The sequence below is a fragment of the Colius striatus genome, chromosome 30 (assembly GCF_028858725.1).
Source record: "Colius striatus isolate bColStr4 chromosome 30, bColStr4.1.hap1, whole genome shotgun sequence".
NCBI classification, from domain to species: domain Eukaryota; kingdom Metazoa; phylum Chordata; class Aves; order Coliiformes; family Coliidae; genus Colius; species Colius striatus.
Genome location: NC_084788.1, coordinates 426,966 through 442,672, shown reverse-complemented (window position 1 = coordinate 442,672; position 15,707 = coordinate 426,966). Strand labels below are relative to the sequence as shown.

Sequence of the window (15,707 nt, the reverse complement as noted above, 5' to 3'; positions counted from 1 at the left end):
GTCACTCACAAGGGAGTTATACTGAATATAATAAACTGAAGTCAGACCTCTCATCATCGTGTCCATTATTTCATCCCTTACAGTTCAAATGCTAATTCAGGATACAAGTATAACTAACAACTTTCTTCAATTCCCTCCTCAAATACAAGAGCTGAAGATATATGGAAAATATTGCATAATATTATGCATCCCAGCAGAGTGAGTTTAGTATCCAGTTACCAGATGTGTTGTCCAAGGATCTGTCCAGTACAGTCTTGAATTTGCTGATACCATCTGCCTGTTGTGGCAGCAAGATCCACAATGTCACTGGTTCTCACTGCTGAGAGAAGTATTTTCTTTCACCTGTTTCATCTACTTTTCATAGCATGGGGATTGTGTACAGTCATTCTGCTCTCATCGGATGCTGATCAGTGTGTTTCTTACAAATTTTGTATTTTATCAGTCATAATTAGCTTGCTTTCTGAAGCAAGAATTTTTATTTTTTTTTTTAGATCTCGGGGAAAAAAGCTGACCTCTCCAATCACACAAAAAGTCATTAAAATATGCTCGTATAATAAAAATCTGAAATAGGCCTGTTGCAATGTGTTTTTCTAAGCTCAAGTATTTCCATATTTAATATGCCATTATTTTAAGCAGAGCTTCAATTAGTTTTCTCTGGCTCCTTAAAAACAAACATCCACAAGTTTCTATTTTGAGTTACAATGTCTCTAATGCTTTTTAGATGGCAAGAGAAGCACAGATATAAGAAAACCTTCTTGGTGATTGTTTTAAAATTCAGTGGAGAATGATAATTCTGTTTCTTTTTGTTCAGATATAAATGAGTGTGCTCAGAATCCCTTGCTGTGTGCCTTTCGCTGTATCAACACTTATGGTTTCTATGAATGCACATGTCCTGTTGGCTATGAACTCAGAGAAGACCAAAAGATGTGCAGAGGTAGTGACTGATATATAAACTTTTCTCCAGCTTCTATCACTCTGTACTGACCAAAGCATAACCCAAATATTTCTGTGCCTTCTGCATTCATCCTTTTGGTGGAATGTAGCACACAGCCCAGCAAATGATGATTTACTCTTTCAGAAGTCATGTAAGACCAGTGTCTGGTGTTTTTGCTGCCAAGCGTACCCCTTGAAGGGCATTGTAAAGCCAAGAAGGTGATAGTAGTGAAGTTCATCTTAATCCTGACAAAATTATATAGTTCACAAAGTTTAGGACAACTACAGTTAAGCATAGCTCTCAGATTCTTCTTCAGTGCTGTTAGATAGGGAAGTCTGTATGTCCTTTTCCTTGAGAAAATGCTAGTTGTCTGCAGTAACTGAAGCTGCTGGAAGGAAGATCCAAACACAAAATACATGTTGGTTTTTTTTGCCAGATCTAGATGAGTGTGCAGAAGGTCTCCATGACTGTGAATCAAGAGGCATGATTTGCAAAAACTTGATTGGTACTTTCATGTGCATTTGTCCTCCTGGAATGACACGGAGACCTGATGGAGAAGGCTGCACAGGTAAAGCATTAAAAAAGGAAAACATTTACTGTGCAAAAGGGCTACCAAGATGGTCAGGGGACTGGAAAGGCTGGAGGACCTGTTTAGCCCAGAAAAGAGAAGACTAAGGGAGACCTCATTAACACAAGTATTTAGAAGATGTATGTCAAGAGGATAGGGCAACACTCTTTTTCTGTTGTCTTCAGTGACAGGACAAGGAGTAATGGACAAAAGCTGCAACACAAAAAGTTCCACATAAACATAAGGAAACTTCTTTCCTGTGAGGACAATAGAGCACTGGCAGAGGCTGCCCAGGGAGGGTGTGGAATCTCCTTCTCTGGAGATTTTCAAAACCCGCCTCTGCATTCCTATGCAACCTGATTAAGGTGGACCTGCTTTAGCAGGGAAAGTGGACTATGTGATCCCTAGAGATCAACCCCCTACCATTCTATGTTTCAATGGTACTGAAATACAAACAAGCAAACAAATGAAGAATTCTCTATACACTGTATACAGTAAACTGCAAAATAGCAGTTCATAAAGGACACTTAAGATAGCTGATGAAGCACAACATCTTAAATTTTTTTTTTGAACTTTACATGAAAGTAGTTCTAAATAACTAGCACGTATCTCAGAAGAGAATCTCCCACTTTTGTTTCTTTCGTTGTACAACAAAAGTTTTTCAGACACTTGTTATATATAAAAAACAAAGTTACCAAACAAAAGAAATCTCATTTGATGAGTAGGAACAAAAATTGCTATGAATAAAAAGTTTTCCTTTAACATTAATACTGTTTATTAATAATGTGGCAGTTTCTTAAAGAATTAAAACTAAGATTTGGAAACAAGATATAAAGAAGAGCAAAAGATGTGGAAATTGCAATAGTTCAAAATAATTCTCTATCATATATGTAAGCAGCTTTCCTCCATCAAATTATACTTCCTTCTAGTACATAAAAAAAACCCCAAGACCACTCCAAAGTTCTCTGTGTACAGAAGCAACTGAGGTTGCTGTTGCCTGAGAGGAAGAAAACAAACCCTATCAATCTCAGTGAATGCTGAAAATGAAAGTGTTATAAAACAATGTTCCTTCACAAGAGAATAATGACTGTCCTTTATGGTGTTTTTCAGGCAAAATGATCCGTATTAACAAGAATTTGTGCTTTTTGCCATGCAGTGCTGCCTTTACATCACCTGAGGCTTTTCTTTATTATTATTATTATGTTTTTGTTATAAAGATGAGAATGAATGCCGGACCAGGCCAGGTATCTGTGAGAACGGTCGTTGCGTGAACATCATTGGAAGCTACCGATGCGAATGTAATGAAGGGTTCCTGTCAAGTCCATCAGGCATCGAGTGTCTTGGTAAATGCCTCTTTCATCTACATCTCAGCTTACATTAAAGTATAAAGGCTGCAAAGTGTAAATTAGGCTGCTGAGTACCTAACCAGTCTGATATCTACAGAAATTCAAGAAAGATCCTTATTAATTAAGCAATAATATGATAGTAAGTAGTAGTAGGAGTAGGGAGCATCTTGAGAGTGTCATCTGAGTCTAGCAATCAGGGACTTAACTCTGAAGTGTCCAAAAGCCAGAGGACATAAATACAGTGCTGAGCAACACTATCCACACCAAATACAGGTACTTTTGAAGAAGCAGCAGAATTTAATTACCTTAGACAAAAAAGTGAGGTACAGAGCAAAACTTAAGAGTTTGGCTATTCAGAACACAATCTTAAGCACCACAATACCACAACTAGGCATCTGAATTTCCTGTACCTTTAATTCAGTGATTTGGAATACAAAATACTAGGATTTCAACAAAAAATGGCAACATATATTAAAAAGTTTTGAGCCATGCCTGCACATTCAATGCTGGTGAAGGGTTTTCTCTTCATTAACCTGTATTTCGTTTTGAATATGTTTGGACTTGTGATCTGCAGTATAAAATTAGTTGTGTCCTTTTTAGAAATGAAACAGCTGCAAAACCTTACTTTTTCATGATTGGCATTCAAGCGCAGATTCTTCAAAGTGTTTCACAATACTGAAAATGTATGTGCAGCATGATTGCAAATACAGTTTTTGGAAAAAAGTATTATCCATTATTATGTAATTGTGTATTACCTTACATAAGAACTATAAAACCATCTCGCTGTAAATTGTCATCAGAAGTGTGCTGACTTCATGGCAAAGCAATAACATTGGGAGTGCAGGGTATTTCCTAAGGATTTAGAACAGACGGGAAGAGGATGCCGCAGTCTGTTAACCCCAGCCAGTCATTAATGACAAGGAAATACCCTGCTTGGTTGTCGTTATTGCTTTCTTATATTTAATATATTATTTGTTATTAATTTCTGAAAGCTGTGTTGTGGGTTTGATTGCTCATTGCTGCTTTTTGTTTTAGTGTTTCCTGTGTCAAGAATTAGATTGAAAAATGAGTCTGGCAGAAACAAGTGTTTCTTCAGAGCTAAAGCACAAACATGAAGTCTTAGATTACATTATTTTAAATATATTCTGCAGATCTTTATGTTCTGTTCACATTAAAATTAATTCCATGTCTCAGATCAAGGACAAAGCATTACATGTCAAGTTATATAGCTATATATGTATTGAAGTCATAATGTGCATAAAGACCCACACAGTAGACTTGTCTAGGAGAACAGAAATATGCAATGTCTTGCAAGTTACTTTAGCATATATGCTGTTTCATACAGCTGATACTTTCAGTGAGGACTGTTCTGTTTGATGTTAGACGCCTAAAGTAAGTTTCAATTGGCACTGGAGGCTGAGATCTCTGCTCTATTCAGTTGCCTGTTTGAAGAAAACTTGGAAGAACTTAAGGGCTCTGATGTCTTCCTCCTCTTTCGTGATTGACAGGTATTAATGAAGAGCTTTAAAAATTAAGGAAAATATAAAGGAACAGGAAAGGTTTTTTTTCCCCCAGCAAAAAAGCTGCTGAAAAAGTACTGAGTTGCACAGACACTTAAGTGCTAAGGATTTTGCTCTTTAAACTGCATCATAATAATTATAGGCGATCTAATATGCTGTTTTGGCCAGTAAAACAAACAAACAAACCAAAGCTTTCTAGCCTCACTCCAAGTAAGTCATTCAAATGCTAGTCAAATGTAGGCAACTTAAGTGGAATCTCAGTTTGGCCCTCAATCTCTTTTAGTATCCAGCAAGCTCATATATCACAGAGCACAACTTTCCTAGAAGTAAAACTCCTATCCAATTCATGCAGGTACTGAACTTTAGAGATGTCTGGAATACACTTGCAATGGCAGCAGATATCAGAAGACACAACAGATCTGAAAGACTAAGTCAAAATAGACTTCACAGACCTGTTACTAATAAGCTTGAAATGCTTGCATGTGTTGATAGGGAGCCAGAACAGTAGATGGGATGCATAATGGGTCAGGTATTGATCTCTTTGTCTCTCTGCTTCTTCCTCACAGATAATCGGCAGGGATTTTGCTTTGCTGAAGTTTTACAGACAATGTGTCAGATGGCTTCAAGCAGCCGCTATCTCGTCACTAAATCTGAGTGCTGCTGTGATGGAGGCCGGGGATGGGGTAATCAGTGTGAGCTCTGCCCACTTCCCGGAACTGCACAATATAAGAAACTCTGTCCACACGGACCAGGCTATACTACCGATGGAAGAGGTATTTGAAGGGATGAAAAGGGGAAAGGAATATGCTCACATATTTTCAAAAATGCAGAATTCTCTTTAAAGTTCCTTTGAAGAACTTCCTGCAAAACAACAGTTTTATTTTACAAATGCTGATGAGACCAGAAATTACAAACAATAGATGCAACCAGAATACTCAGAACTATGCAGAGTTTTTAGCATTGGGATCTAAAACAGGAGATACTAACGAGTATGATTCTAAGAGTAACTAAAAGCTAGAAATTATCCCAAAGCTTTCATATGCTGAAGTGTTCCATACATGGCAAAGGCAACAACAGTTGCTCAGACAAGAGTATCACTGAGTGCTTTCCACATTGGAAGCAGGAGTTAACATACATTTTTTAATCATGGTAAATAATTTTGACATCATCTAAGTGATTGTAAAAAACATTTATTTTGGTTTTGTATTTTGAACTACCACAACTGGAGCCTGAATGTCCACTGAAGCAGCAGAAAGGTTTCAATATAAAACCCAGTAGTAACCATTCGTAGGATGTTTGAATTCAGATCTCTCTAAAGAGAAAGGATAAAGTTCCTGTCAGAAGCATGGTGATGAGGAACTGTGCAAAAATGCAAGAGAAAAAAACAGTCCAATTTAAAACTGAAGTATTACATATTTCATATTTTCTGTATAGATATTGATGAGTGTAAGGTCATGCCAAACCTGTGTAGACACGGACAGTGTATTAACACCATGGGCTCCTTCCGATGCTTCTGTAAGGTTGGCTATACCACTGACATAAGCAGCACATCCTGTGTTGGTAAGATTCAGATTCTTAATTGTTGCGGGGGGCTGGAATTAAGTGGTGCCTAATAACGTATCGACCTCTGTAAACCTTTGTATCAGAGCAATTTTTTCTCTTTATCTTTTTTATCTCTCTTTGTTTTCCTAATATGCAACTCTGTTTCTGGTTTTCCTTTGGTAGTGGAATGAGCACTGAATTACTTTTCAGCTGTTTAACCATTTTAACTGACACACCAGCTCATTACTTCATAGTCTGTGTTTTCCCACTTTCTTATTGGTTAACACATAACAAAGATACAATAGTATGCCAAAAAAAAATACTTAGTCCTTAGATGAAAATATTAATGCTTTTGTCAATCACTCTTTCAAGACACTCAGTTGATCACTACAGTAGCAATCTCCATAGAAACTCCACAGCAGCACGCCAGCAGAGAAAGAAATAGCAAGGCTGAACAAATGTAAATTGAGGAGTTTCTCTACAAACATTTTTCTCTTAAATACAGGGCTGGTTAGACAACACGCTTTGAAGACAGACAAAAATGTCGATTAAAAAGATACTTAACATTTTTTCTCTTTAGACCTCGATGAGTGCTCCCAGTCTCCTAAACCATGCAATTTTATCTGCAAGAACTCAGAAGGCAGCTATCAGTGCTCGTGTCCTCGGGGCTACATACTTCAAGAAGACGGCAAGACGTGTAAAGGTAAAGAAAGTTATACACAGTAGCTTTTAATTTTATTGCACCTTGACTTGAAATAGTTTAAAAGTGTGATTTTTAAAAATCAAGTTAGACTACATGTACTACCTCTTCTTTTGTTGACTTTTCTTAAGATAGCAACATCTCTTACTTTCAGATCTTGATGAATGTCAAACCAAACAACACAATTGTCAGTTTCTCTGTGTCAATACCCTTGGAGGCTTCACATGCAAATGTCCACCTGGTTTTACACAACATCATACCGCCTGTATTGGTAAGAAAAACATCTTGCATCAGTTTTTCTGTAAGAACATTCCAAATTCTCATTCATTTCTTTAGACCTGTATAGACAGCAATAACACAGAGTAATAATGTCAGGCATCCGGATAACAGATTTTGTAAAGCATCAATTAGAGCTAAAGAAAGATGATAGTCACCACTTACATTTTTTTGCTTAGTAAACAGTTGCACATTCTTAATACAATACAACTTCTTATGTTCTAAGTAAAACCACATGGAAACAAAGTCATAAACTATTAAAGTCTGATTTTAAATGTAGGTAAACAAAACCAGACTGCATTTTCTTTTTTAATAGACACAGATGTCTTTAGATCTTAAGCATTTGTATGAATCTTGCCAACTGAAACTGTTTTAGTTTAGCTAATACAGAATTGCGGCATTTTTCCACTATCAGCGATTACATATACGGGTGTTTCACACCCTTTAGTTAACAACTTGCATGTCCAGTTTATTAATTTCTAATAGCTCTGCACGAGCTATCAGGTCATCTGACATTTAAGTATGAAAACCTACATTTTCAAAATAAACTATTGCACCTCTTTGGATTTCAGCTTCTTAAGAAATGTTGTATGAACATACCTAAAATCATGCCACAAAGTATACCAACCTTCCACTCTCTCCTCTGCATTTTTAAGATAACAATGAGTGTGGTTCTCATCCATCTCTTTGTGGATCAAAAGGAATTTGCCAAAACATCCCAGGAAGTTTTACCTGTGAATGTCAAAGGGGATTTTCTCTGGATTCTACTGGATTAAACTGTGAAGGTAACTAGTGAAAGGCAATTTTTTTTTTTTATGGTGCAGATCCTTACTTCTGTGTCTAGTGAATCCTGCAGTGTCAAACACAGGTAAAACACTAGACATAGGATGAGCGAATACCAAAAATAAGTGGAAATTTGAGTAATTTTAAGCACAATTTTATGTAAGAACACACTACACAAATTAGAATGAAAGTTACTTCTTAGCTGAATTCTTGTGCAACTGTTTCCCGGATGCCATTTCAACTTCACGTAGGTTTGTGCATCTAAAAGTCTAGTTGTTTCTTCTTTGTTTTCGTACAGTCTAAACAGAATCTCTCTACAGTTTTTCGTTAGGTTAATTATAGTCATCCACCTTGAGGATATTGTAAGATTCAAATCTAAATTCAGTACTTTTAAGTCTTCTACCTTAGAGGTTCACGTTCAAAGGGTAATTCACTACAGGTAAAATAAAAACTGTTGTTGAGCTTCATCCCTCTCTTGGCCCAAAAGGGAGCCCCAGTCAGGAATTCTCTATTTGAGAGACTCTTCAGTGGGCATCAGATACTAAGCAAACTAAAAATTAAAAGGCAATACTGGGTCACCTGACTGCTGAGAATTAGAAATACAGAAGGATATGTGCACAGATTTATGACATCTCAGAATGTCAGCTACCTTAATACAGCATTTAAAACAGGAATTCATATATAGAGAGCCTTTTTCTAGGGTAACAGTGTGGAAAAAATGCAGATAGAAATCTGAGAAAGTAACCTGACAGAAGAGAATTCTTTCTTCTCATAAAGTAGGTACATCCTTATCATGTACTTTGCCCAGCACCTACAAAACAAAACAGTAAATTATACATATTAAAATATTCACAAGATACATACACAACTAGCAATTCAGAACTGCTCTTTTTGCCATTACTGATAAAATGACAGCTTTCAGTTCTTGATAGTTTCCTGCACCTCAGGCTTCCGAACACCACACTTACAAATGTGTTTCAAACTGTGGACAAGTGGAATGTAACGTAGAGTCTATGACATCATGCATGAGATTTTACTTTCTCCTAGAACTGCATCCTGCACCTGATACATTAAGCTGCTTATAATCTACTATTTGTTATTGCAGACACTATTTCAGATGACAGAAACTCTTTGGTTTTCCTTTGTGACATATACCTCAGAGACTTTTTACACAACTTTTTCTTTTTAATTTCAAAGATAAGAATTTGCATCCAAATTTGGTGTGTATTCCTCATATTCAGACACTTCAATATGTTCCAGGAAACTGAAAACTTAGTCCTACATAGTTGGATTGAAAACTGAAATAGAAAAACATGCCAGTCTAAACACACTATGTTTGATGAATGTCAAACCAAACAACACAATTGTCAGTTTCTCTGTGTCAATACCCTTGGAGGCTTCACATGCACACTATCGTGTGCTTCAGTGTTTGTTCTCCAAATCTGGGTAATTGGGGTCAAAATCTCCAATCAAATAGACACAAAGAACACTTGACTTTCAGTCTTTCCAAATGACCAACCTGAATGATGCTTCCATCTTAATGCAGTCTTCCTTTGTCATAAATACTGGTGTATCAGTGATCATGATGAAAGTGAGTAGTATATTTGGCGATACCTGTAATTTTGTGTTCTTTCATGTTTTACTTCCCTCCTAACTCCAAAGATGTGGATGAATGTGATGGAAACCACAGGTGTCAGCATGGCTGTCAAAATATTCTGGGTGGATATAGATGTGGATGCCCACAAGGATATATTCAGCATTACCAGTGGAATCAATGTGTTGGTAAGGAAACAAACAGCACACACAATACATTTGAACAGCACAGGTGTCATAGGGTTTATCATGAAAGCTGCCAAGTGAAGCCAAGAACAGGCAGGACCAAAGGTATGCAGGTGCAAATCTTTTTTTACTCTCTTCCCCTCCTTCCATACACTTATTACTCCTAATATAAATCGATGACATCAGGTAACAAGAAACTCTGTGTGACAAGGTGTTTTCCTAGTAAGTTCCTGTGGTGGTTTAGCCCTGGCTGGGTGCCAGGTGCCCACCAAGTTGTTCTATCACTCCCCCTCCTAAACTGGATAGGGGAGAGAGAAATATAATAGAAGGTTTGTGAGTCAGGATAAGGACAGAGAGATCACTCAGCAATTAGTGTCACAGGCAAAATAGACTCAACTTGTGGAGAAAAAGGTTTGACTTATTAATGAACAATCAGAACAGGGAGATGAGAAATAAAACTTGAATCTTAAAATACTTCCCCCCACCCCTCCTTCCTCCAGGATTCTCCTTCCTTCCCTCACAGCAGCACAGAGGATGGAGATGGGGATTGCAGTCAGCTCATTACAGATGGACTTTGCCACTGCTGCTTCTCGGGTAGAGGCCTCGTCACACTTCCCACTGCTTCTCCTTCTCCACTGATCTTGGTGTCTGCAGAGATGTTTTCACATTCTCACTCCCTGTTGCTGCTGCAATTCAGCAATGGCACAAAAACTTCTTCCCCTTCTCCAACATGTTAATTACAGAAGCATTACCTCAGTTACTAATTGGCCCGGCCTGGCTCAGCTGCAGGTCCATCTTAGAACTGACTGGCATGAGCCCTGTGAGTTACAGGGGAAGCTTCTGGCAGCTCTTTGTTTAAAGAAGCCACCCCTGTAGCCCTCCCTCCACTACCAAAAACCTGGTCACGGCAAAACCACTACAGTCCCAAATTGTGACTCTCTTCACCCTTCTTCTTTTTCCCCATCTTAGAAAGGAAGAAAATTTTCATTGACTTCCTGGAAGCATCAATGTGAATACTTCTCCTGTGGAAAAAAAAATTAAAATCCTACCTTGTATCAGTAAGAATCACTCAACTTTGTCATGAATTTGAGAATACTCAGAATAGCATCTATAGTGAACGGGAGAAAAAATATCAATCGTTACACGTTCCCAACTTCCAAAATACCCTCAAAATACCCACATTAGTTTTTTGGGCAGAGTACAGGGACAAATTAATCAGTTCAGCAGTTTTATTGTAGGTTTAGCTTATCCAGCCCATCATTTCATTTATGTGTTTGTGGAGCTTAGCTAATTCACAAATTAATTGTGGAATTTTTTTGTTCAATAACAACTAGCTCACACCCAAACAACCCTGCCCTGTTTACAGGGCAGCATAACAATACATTTAGCTGTTCAAATTTGTTTTCATGGTTCTGTGTCAATGATGTCTTAATCAAGAAGATGGCTGTCAGCACTGCCATACATTTCTTATAGGCTAGTCTGAACTGTCCTGATCCTAGACATATAAGTGTATTATACCCATTTTATATTAAGTAGCTCTCCTAGATTTGGCTAGAATAGCGTTCATTTTCTTCACAGTAGCTGTCACAGTGTTTTGGATTTAGTGTGACAATAATGTTGATAACACACTGATGTTTTAGTTGTTGCTGAACAGTTTACACTAACTACAGACCTCTTCAGCTTCTCATACTGCCCTGCCAGCAGGGAGGCTGGAGGGCACAAGAAGTTGTGAGTGTCACAGCTGGGACAGCTGACCCCAGTTGACCAAAGGGATATTCTGGAGCACATGGCCTCATGCTCAGCAGGTAAAGCTGAGGCGAAAGCTACCTGGAGGCCAGTGCTCAGGAGCTGTCTGTCATCAATCGACAGGAAACATACTTTAAAGGAAGGAGGAGCATAAAGTCAATATGATGTTAACAGTATCCAAAAGTACCTTTACAGTCCAGTTGTGTGGGATCTTTGCCAATGTACCTTTTCTTCAGAGGCCAGGTCACTATGGCGTAATGAGATCAGGGATGTAGCAGAGCCCTAGAACTCACAGGTATTTTGATTTGTTAACTGCATGATGCTGGCCTGACGTCTATCAGATTAGAAGATACCAATATACTTTTGTTTGTTTACTAGATGAAAATGAATGCTCCAATCCTAACACATGTGGCTCAGCTTCTTGCTATAACACGCTTGGAAGTTACAAGTGTGCCTGCCCATCTGGGTTTTCTTATGACCAATTCTCCAGTGCATGCCACGATGTGAATGAGTGTTCTTCTAGCAAGAACCCCTGCAATTATGGTTGCTCCAACACTGAAGGTGGTTATCTTTGTGGCTGTCCACCTGGCTATTACAGAGTTGGACAGGGGTGAGTATCTCCACACAATCATTCATCAAAGACACATTCAGAATCACAGAACAGTAGGGATTGGAAGGGACCTTAAAGGTTATAAAAATGCTAAATCCTAGTCAGACAGAAGAACAGGGATGCAAATGAAGGACAGGCTACTAAATGGGACTTTCTACTCCATTTGCACACAATATCCATAAGGTAGCAAAAAGACATATCTGTACATGCAGCATGACGCCCATTGTAAATCTAATATATAAATGGCATTAAATTAGTTCTGCATTCTCCCTCAGTATCAGCAGAAGAACTGTTTCACGAACATGCTCAATGAGGACTTTTAAATAGATAAGAATGGATACTGTCAGTGCTGAGATAATTAAGGGTTTTGAACCACACTGGTCAACCCAGAACATGAAACATAGATTAGCAGTTTTCTGGCACATGGCAATGGCTAAATTCTTCCGTTCTTAAGTTCGGGGAAGCTTGTTTTGCCTTGTTTCTTTGTGAAATTTGTAAGTAAAAATTGGAACAGCCTACAGGCCTTCAGCCAACGGTTGTGTCTCATTTGGTGTACCGCATTGGAGTGAAGAACATTACAGCACAGACTTCATGTGAAGGAAAGGGAAGGAAGGGGATACAGACACTGTGGTACAGATTACATGCACTCACTCTCCATTTAATGGGACAGTTCATAAAACTACAAGAATTAACTAAAACAGATGTTTTTATTCAACAGCCACTGTGTCTCAGGGATGGGTTTTAACAAAGGCCAGTACCTGCCGCCAGATGGAGATGCTAATGAAGAGAATGCTTTGTCCCCTGAAGCATGTTATGAGTGCAAAATCAATGGCTATTCGAAAAAAGACAACAGGAAGAAGAGAAGTGCTAATGACACTGTAGGTACCAGGATAAATAAGCACTATAATGTACTTCGAGGTATTTTCAGATATAGGATACTCAACTCTATGAGTAAATGGAGGGAGTATTTTAACAAGACACATTCAATGGGAAAAATCTGTTTTCCCCTGTTTCAGTAGTTTTCACACTTAGGTCCTATTGGCAGGAATGATGTGACAGTCACAAAGACACCAACAACTATGAACAATTGAAGTTTTTAAAGTTTGTAAAGAATCCTTTGTAGTGTGAGATGTGGTCTAGTTCCTCAAAATATATTCAGGAAAATCATTTTCTTGTAATTACAGAAAGCTGGGGAAATGGTCACTTCTGCAATCTGTTCTGCTTTCAGGAGATTGTTCTGGGACAGCTAAGTAGATCTTCTTGGAGGTCATTTTATTCTAAGTCTATTCCATAGTTGCTTACAGTTGTGAGGGACCAGAGTCCACAACACACTTAAATCCAATATTTACAGAATTGTTGACAATACTAGGGAATTACACTTCAGACTTACTTATGGTTTTTCTTACTGCATTTTGTGGGCTTGTAAAAATAAGTTCTAAGTTATGTCCTACTCAGGACAGCCCTACTACTTGCAGCTTTGATATGAGTTTACGCCTTACAAGAGTATACCTGTATATCTGTAGGATAGGATGTTGTCTTGTAGTATTGTGCCTGGTCTTGAGATCTGCAGTAATGGGAAACTGACTCAGTTTAGAGTTGGGGACACACATAGCTCTTCCCTCAGTGGTACCAGAGCTGTGTAATGCAAACAAGCAAAATGTGTACTATCAACTAAAACAGTAAGGCATGCTAGCTACAGGAATTACACTGAAAGAATGGGGAAACAAGCCTCCTTTCTAAAAGAGTAAGGACACAACACAATCCAGAAGCTCCAGCCTTTCTTAGTATATGCTACTTTGGATGATGCCATCAAAGCCAGTTCTTGTATTAGCAAAGTTTCTAAAGAAGCCAATAATCCTGTAATTTCTGCTAAAATATGAATGTTCTATTTCCTCCCACACATCAACACTTCCTACAAATATCCCTTTTCCCCCCTACTGCCACTCCCATTGGACCTGTTCCAGTCTGAATTCTGTAGTCAGCCCACCACAGAAATACAGGGATGTTTTGAAAAGCATCTTTTCTATTACAGTTATTTTCATATCTAGTGCATAATTTGTATCTTGTTATTATAGTTTGGTTTTTATAGCATCAACCTTTTCATTTTCTAGTACTAGAACTACCAGAGCAGTAAATATTAAAGCTTTCACATCTATAAAATTGAAAAAAAAAAGAGAAACAGTCATCACCAATGACATCTGTGAGGTGCAGTATTTAAAACACTACAGTACTTCATCCTGCACACAATTTTTCCCTGTTCTTGCCATATGTTTATAATTACATAACATACTAGTACATATATGTGCTCACTTGTGATTGGAATTCCCTCTGAGAGAGAAATCCTTTGCTATTTTTACAAGTGTGAAAGGATCTCAGCATGTAGGCTCTGTCCCTCACTTATCAGGTTTGCTAAAGAAGACTTATCTCAACATATATTTTTCTGTAGAAGCACTTTCATAAGCTGTTACTTGTTAGATGGCTTTCCTAGGAATGCACTCATGCTCTCCCACTGCCTCCAAGTGTGTTCACGGCTAACACCTCTGGACAAATTCACACGTGCAGCAGAACTGTACTGAAGCTCAAATTAAAAAAGACCACTAACACTGGTTAGTCAGAAAAACAGTGCTGGAGCTTTTCCGCTCTCCTTTCTGTGGTCCAAATAGGATGTAACTGGACAGTGGGACATAGTAGCCCTTTCAGTAGAAGGCTAGCAGCACAGCAGTTCTTACTTCAGTTTCCTTTATTGTCAGAGTTGCTTACATCATTACCAAGTGCTGAGTCTGCTTGTTTTTAGAAGCCAGGATTCATTAGAACAGTTTTACCACAAGTTTCAGGGAATTCCCATACAGTGTTGTGGTACATGTTTTCTGTAGTGTACCTTCCTGAAGTTGATGGTAAGAAAAGATTGTGCCTCATGTACAGTCTTCGCTGCAGTTGTAAACATAGGTTCTTTACATGGACCTTTTCAAGCATGAAGTTACACAGATTCTGAAAAGAATCTGACATGTGATCTGCCTCTGCAGACCTGATGCTGTAACTTTAATTATCCTGTTAAAGCCTGCGTGAGAAGCCTTTAAGACTGCCAGGGTGTGTTATTATAGAATCAAGCAGGTCTGCCAGGAGGAAGGGATAGATCTTCTTCACAGGTAGACTTTGACAAATGCAGAAACTGTTGGTCATGACATATTCTTCTCTCAATGCAAGTGAATATCTGCTTCTCTTCTGCTCTAAACAATCCTTCCTCCTCTACTTCAGATTGAGCAGATGAGCTTGGAAAGTCTAGACGTGGATAATCCTTTGAAGATCAGAGTCAACATTTCCAGGCTTGACAACAGGGAGCACATCCTAGAACTCTTGCCAGCCATTGAGCCCCTCACCAACCACGTGCGCTACGTCATCTCACGTGGCAACGATGGTGGCCTCTTTCGAATCCATCAGAGGGATGGACTGAGTTATTTGCACACAGTGAAGAAAAAGTCAATGCCTGGAACTCACACACTGGAAATCACTAGCATTCCTCTATATAACAAAAAGGAGCTGAGGAAACTGGAAGACAGCAGTGAGGACAACTACCTCCTAGGAGAGCTCAGGGAAGCTCTCAGAATGAGGCTGTGGATAGACCTCTACTAGCCAGTTCTTCAGTCGCTTCCATTGGCCTGTCTACCCACCTGAGCACACCTGCTTCTGAAAGGCCTTGAAACAGCCCCTGACTTTTGCGGGAGGAAGGGAGAGGGGAAAACCTCTTCCTTTTCACCCTGCCGAGATTGCAGAACCACCTGTGCAGGAGGGTAACTTAAACTCAGCCACCACCAAAACTTTGGTTACAATGTCAATCATAGTTACTATATCTTTTATATAACCTCAAATTAAAGTATATTAAGAGGCTAGACTTCAAGAAGGCAT

At 38.6% G+C, this 15,707-nt stretch overlaps 1 protein-coding gene across 1 annotated transcript in view; it reads left to right on the top strand.

The window, feature by feature from the left end:
• Positions 1-15,434, top strand: part of FBN2 (fibrillin 2) — a 151,749-nt gene extending 136,315 nt beyond the window's left edge. The window contains exons 54-65 of the mRNA XM_062016448.1: positions 812-934; positions 1,371-1,502; positions 2,720-2,845; positions 4,935-5,141; positions 5,803-5,928; positions 6,491-6,613; positions 6,765-6,881; positions 7,543-7,671; positions 9,332-9,451; positions 11,573-11,804; positions 12,523-12,682; positions 15,060-15,434. Coding sequence (XP_061872432.1) covers positions 812-934; positions 1,371-1,502; positions 2,720-2,845; positions 4,935-5,141; positions 5,803-5,928; positions 6,491-6,613; positions 6,765-6,881; positions 7,543-7,671; positions 9,332-9,451; positions 11,573-11,804; positions 12,523-12,682; positions 15,060-15,434 — 1,970 coding nt within the window. The remainder of the gene's footprint in view (positions 1-811; positions 935-1,370; positions 1,503-2,719; positions 2,846-4,934; positions 5,142-5,802; positions 5,929-6,490; positions 6,614-6,764; positions 6,882-7,542; positions 7,672-9,331; positions 9,452-11,572; positions 11,805-12,522; positions 12,683-15,059) is intronic.
• Positions 15,435-15,707: the final 273 nt, after the last annotated feature.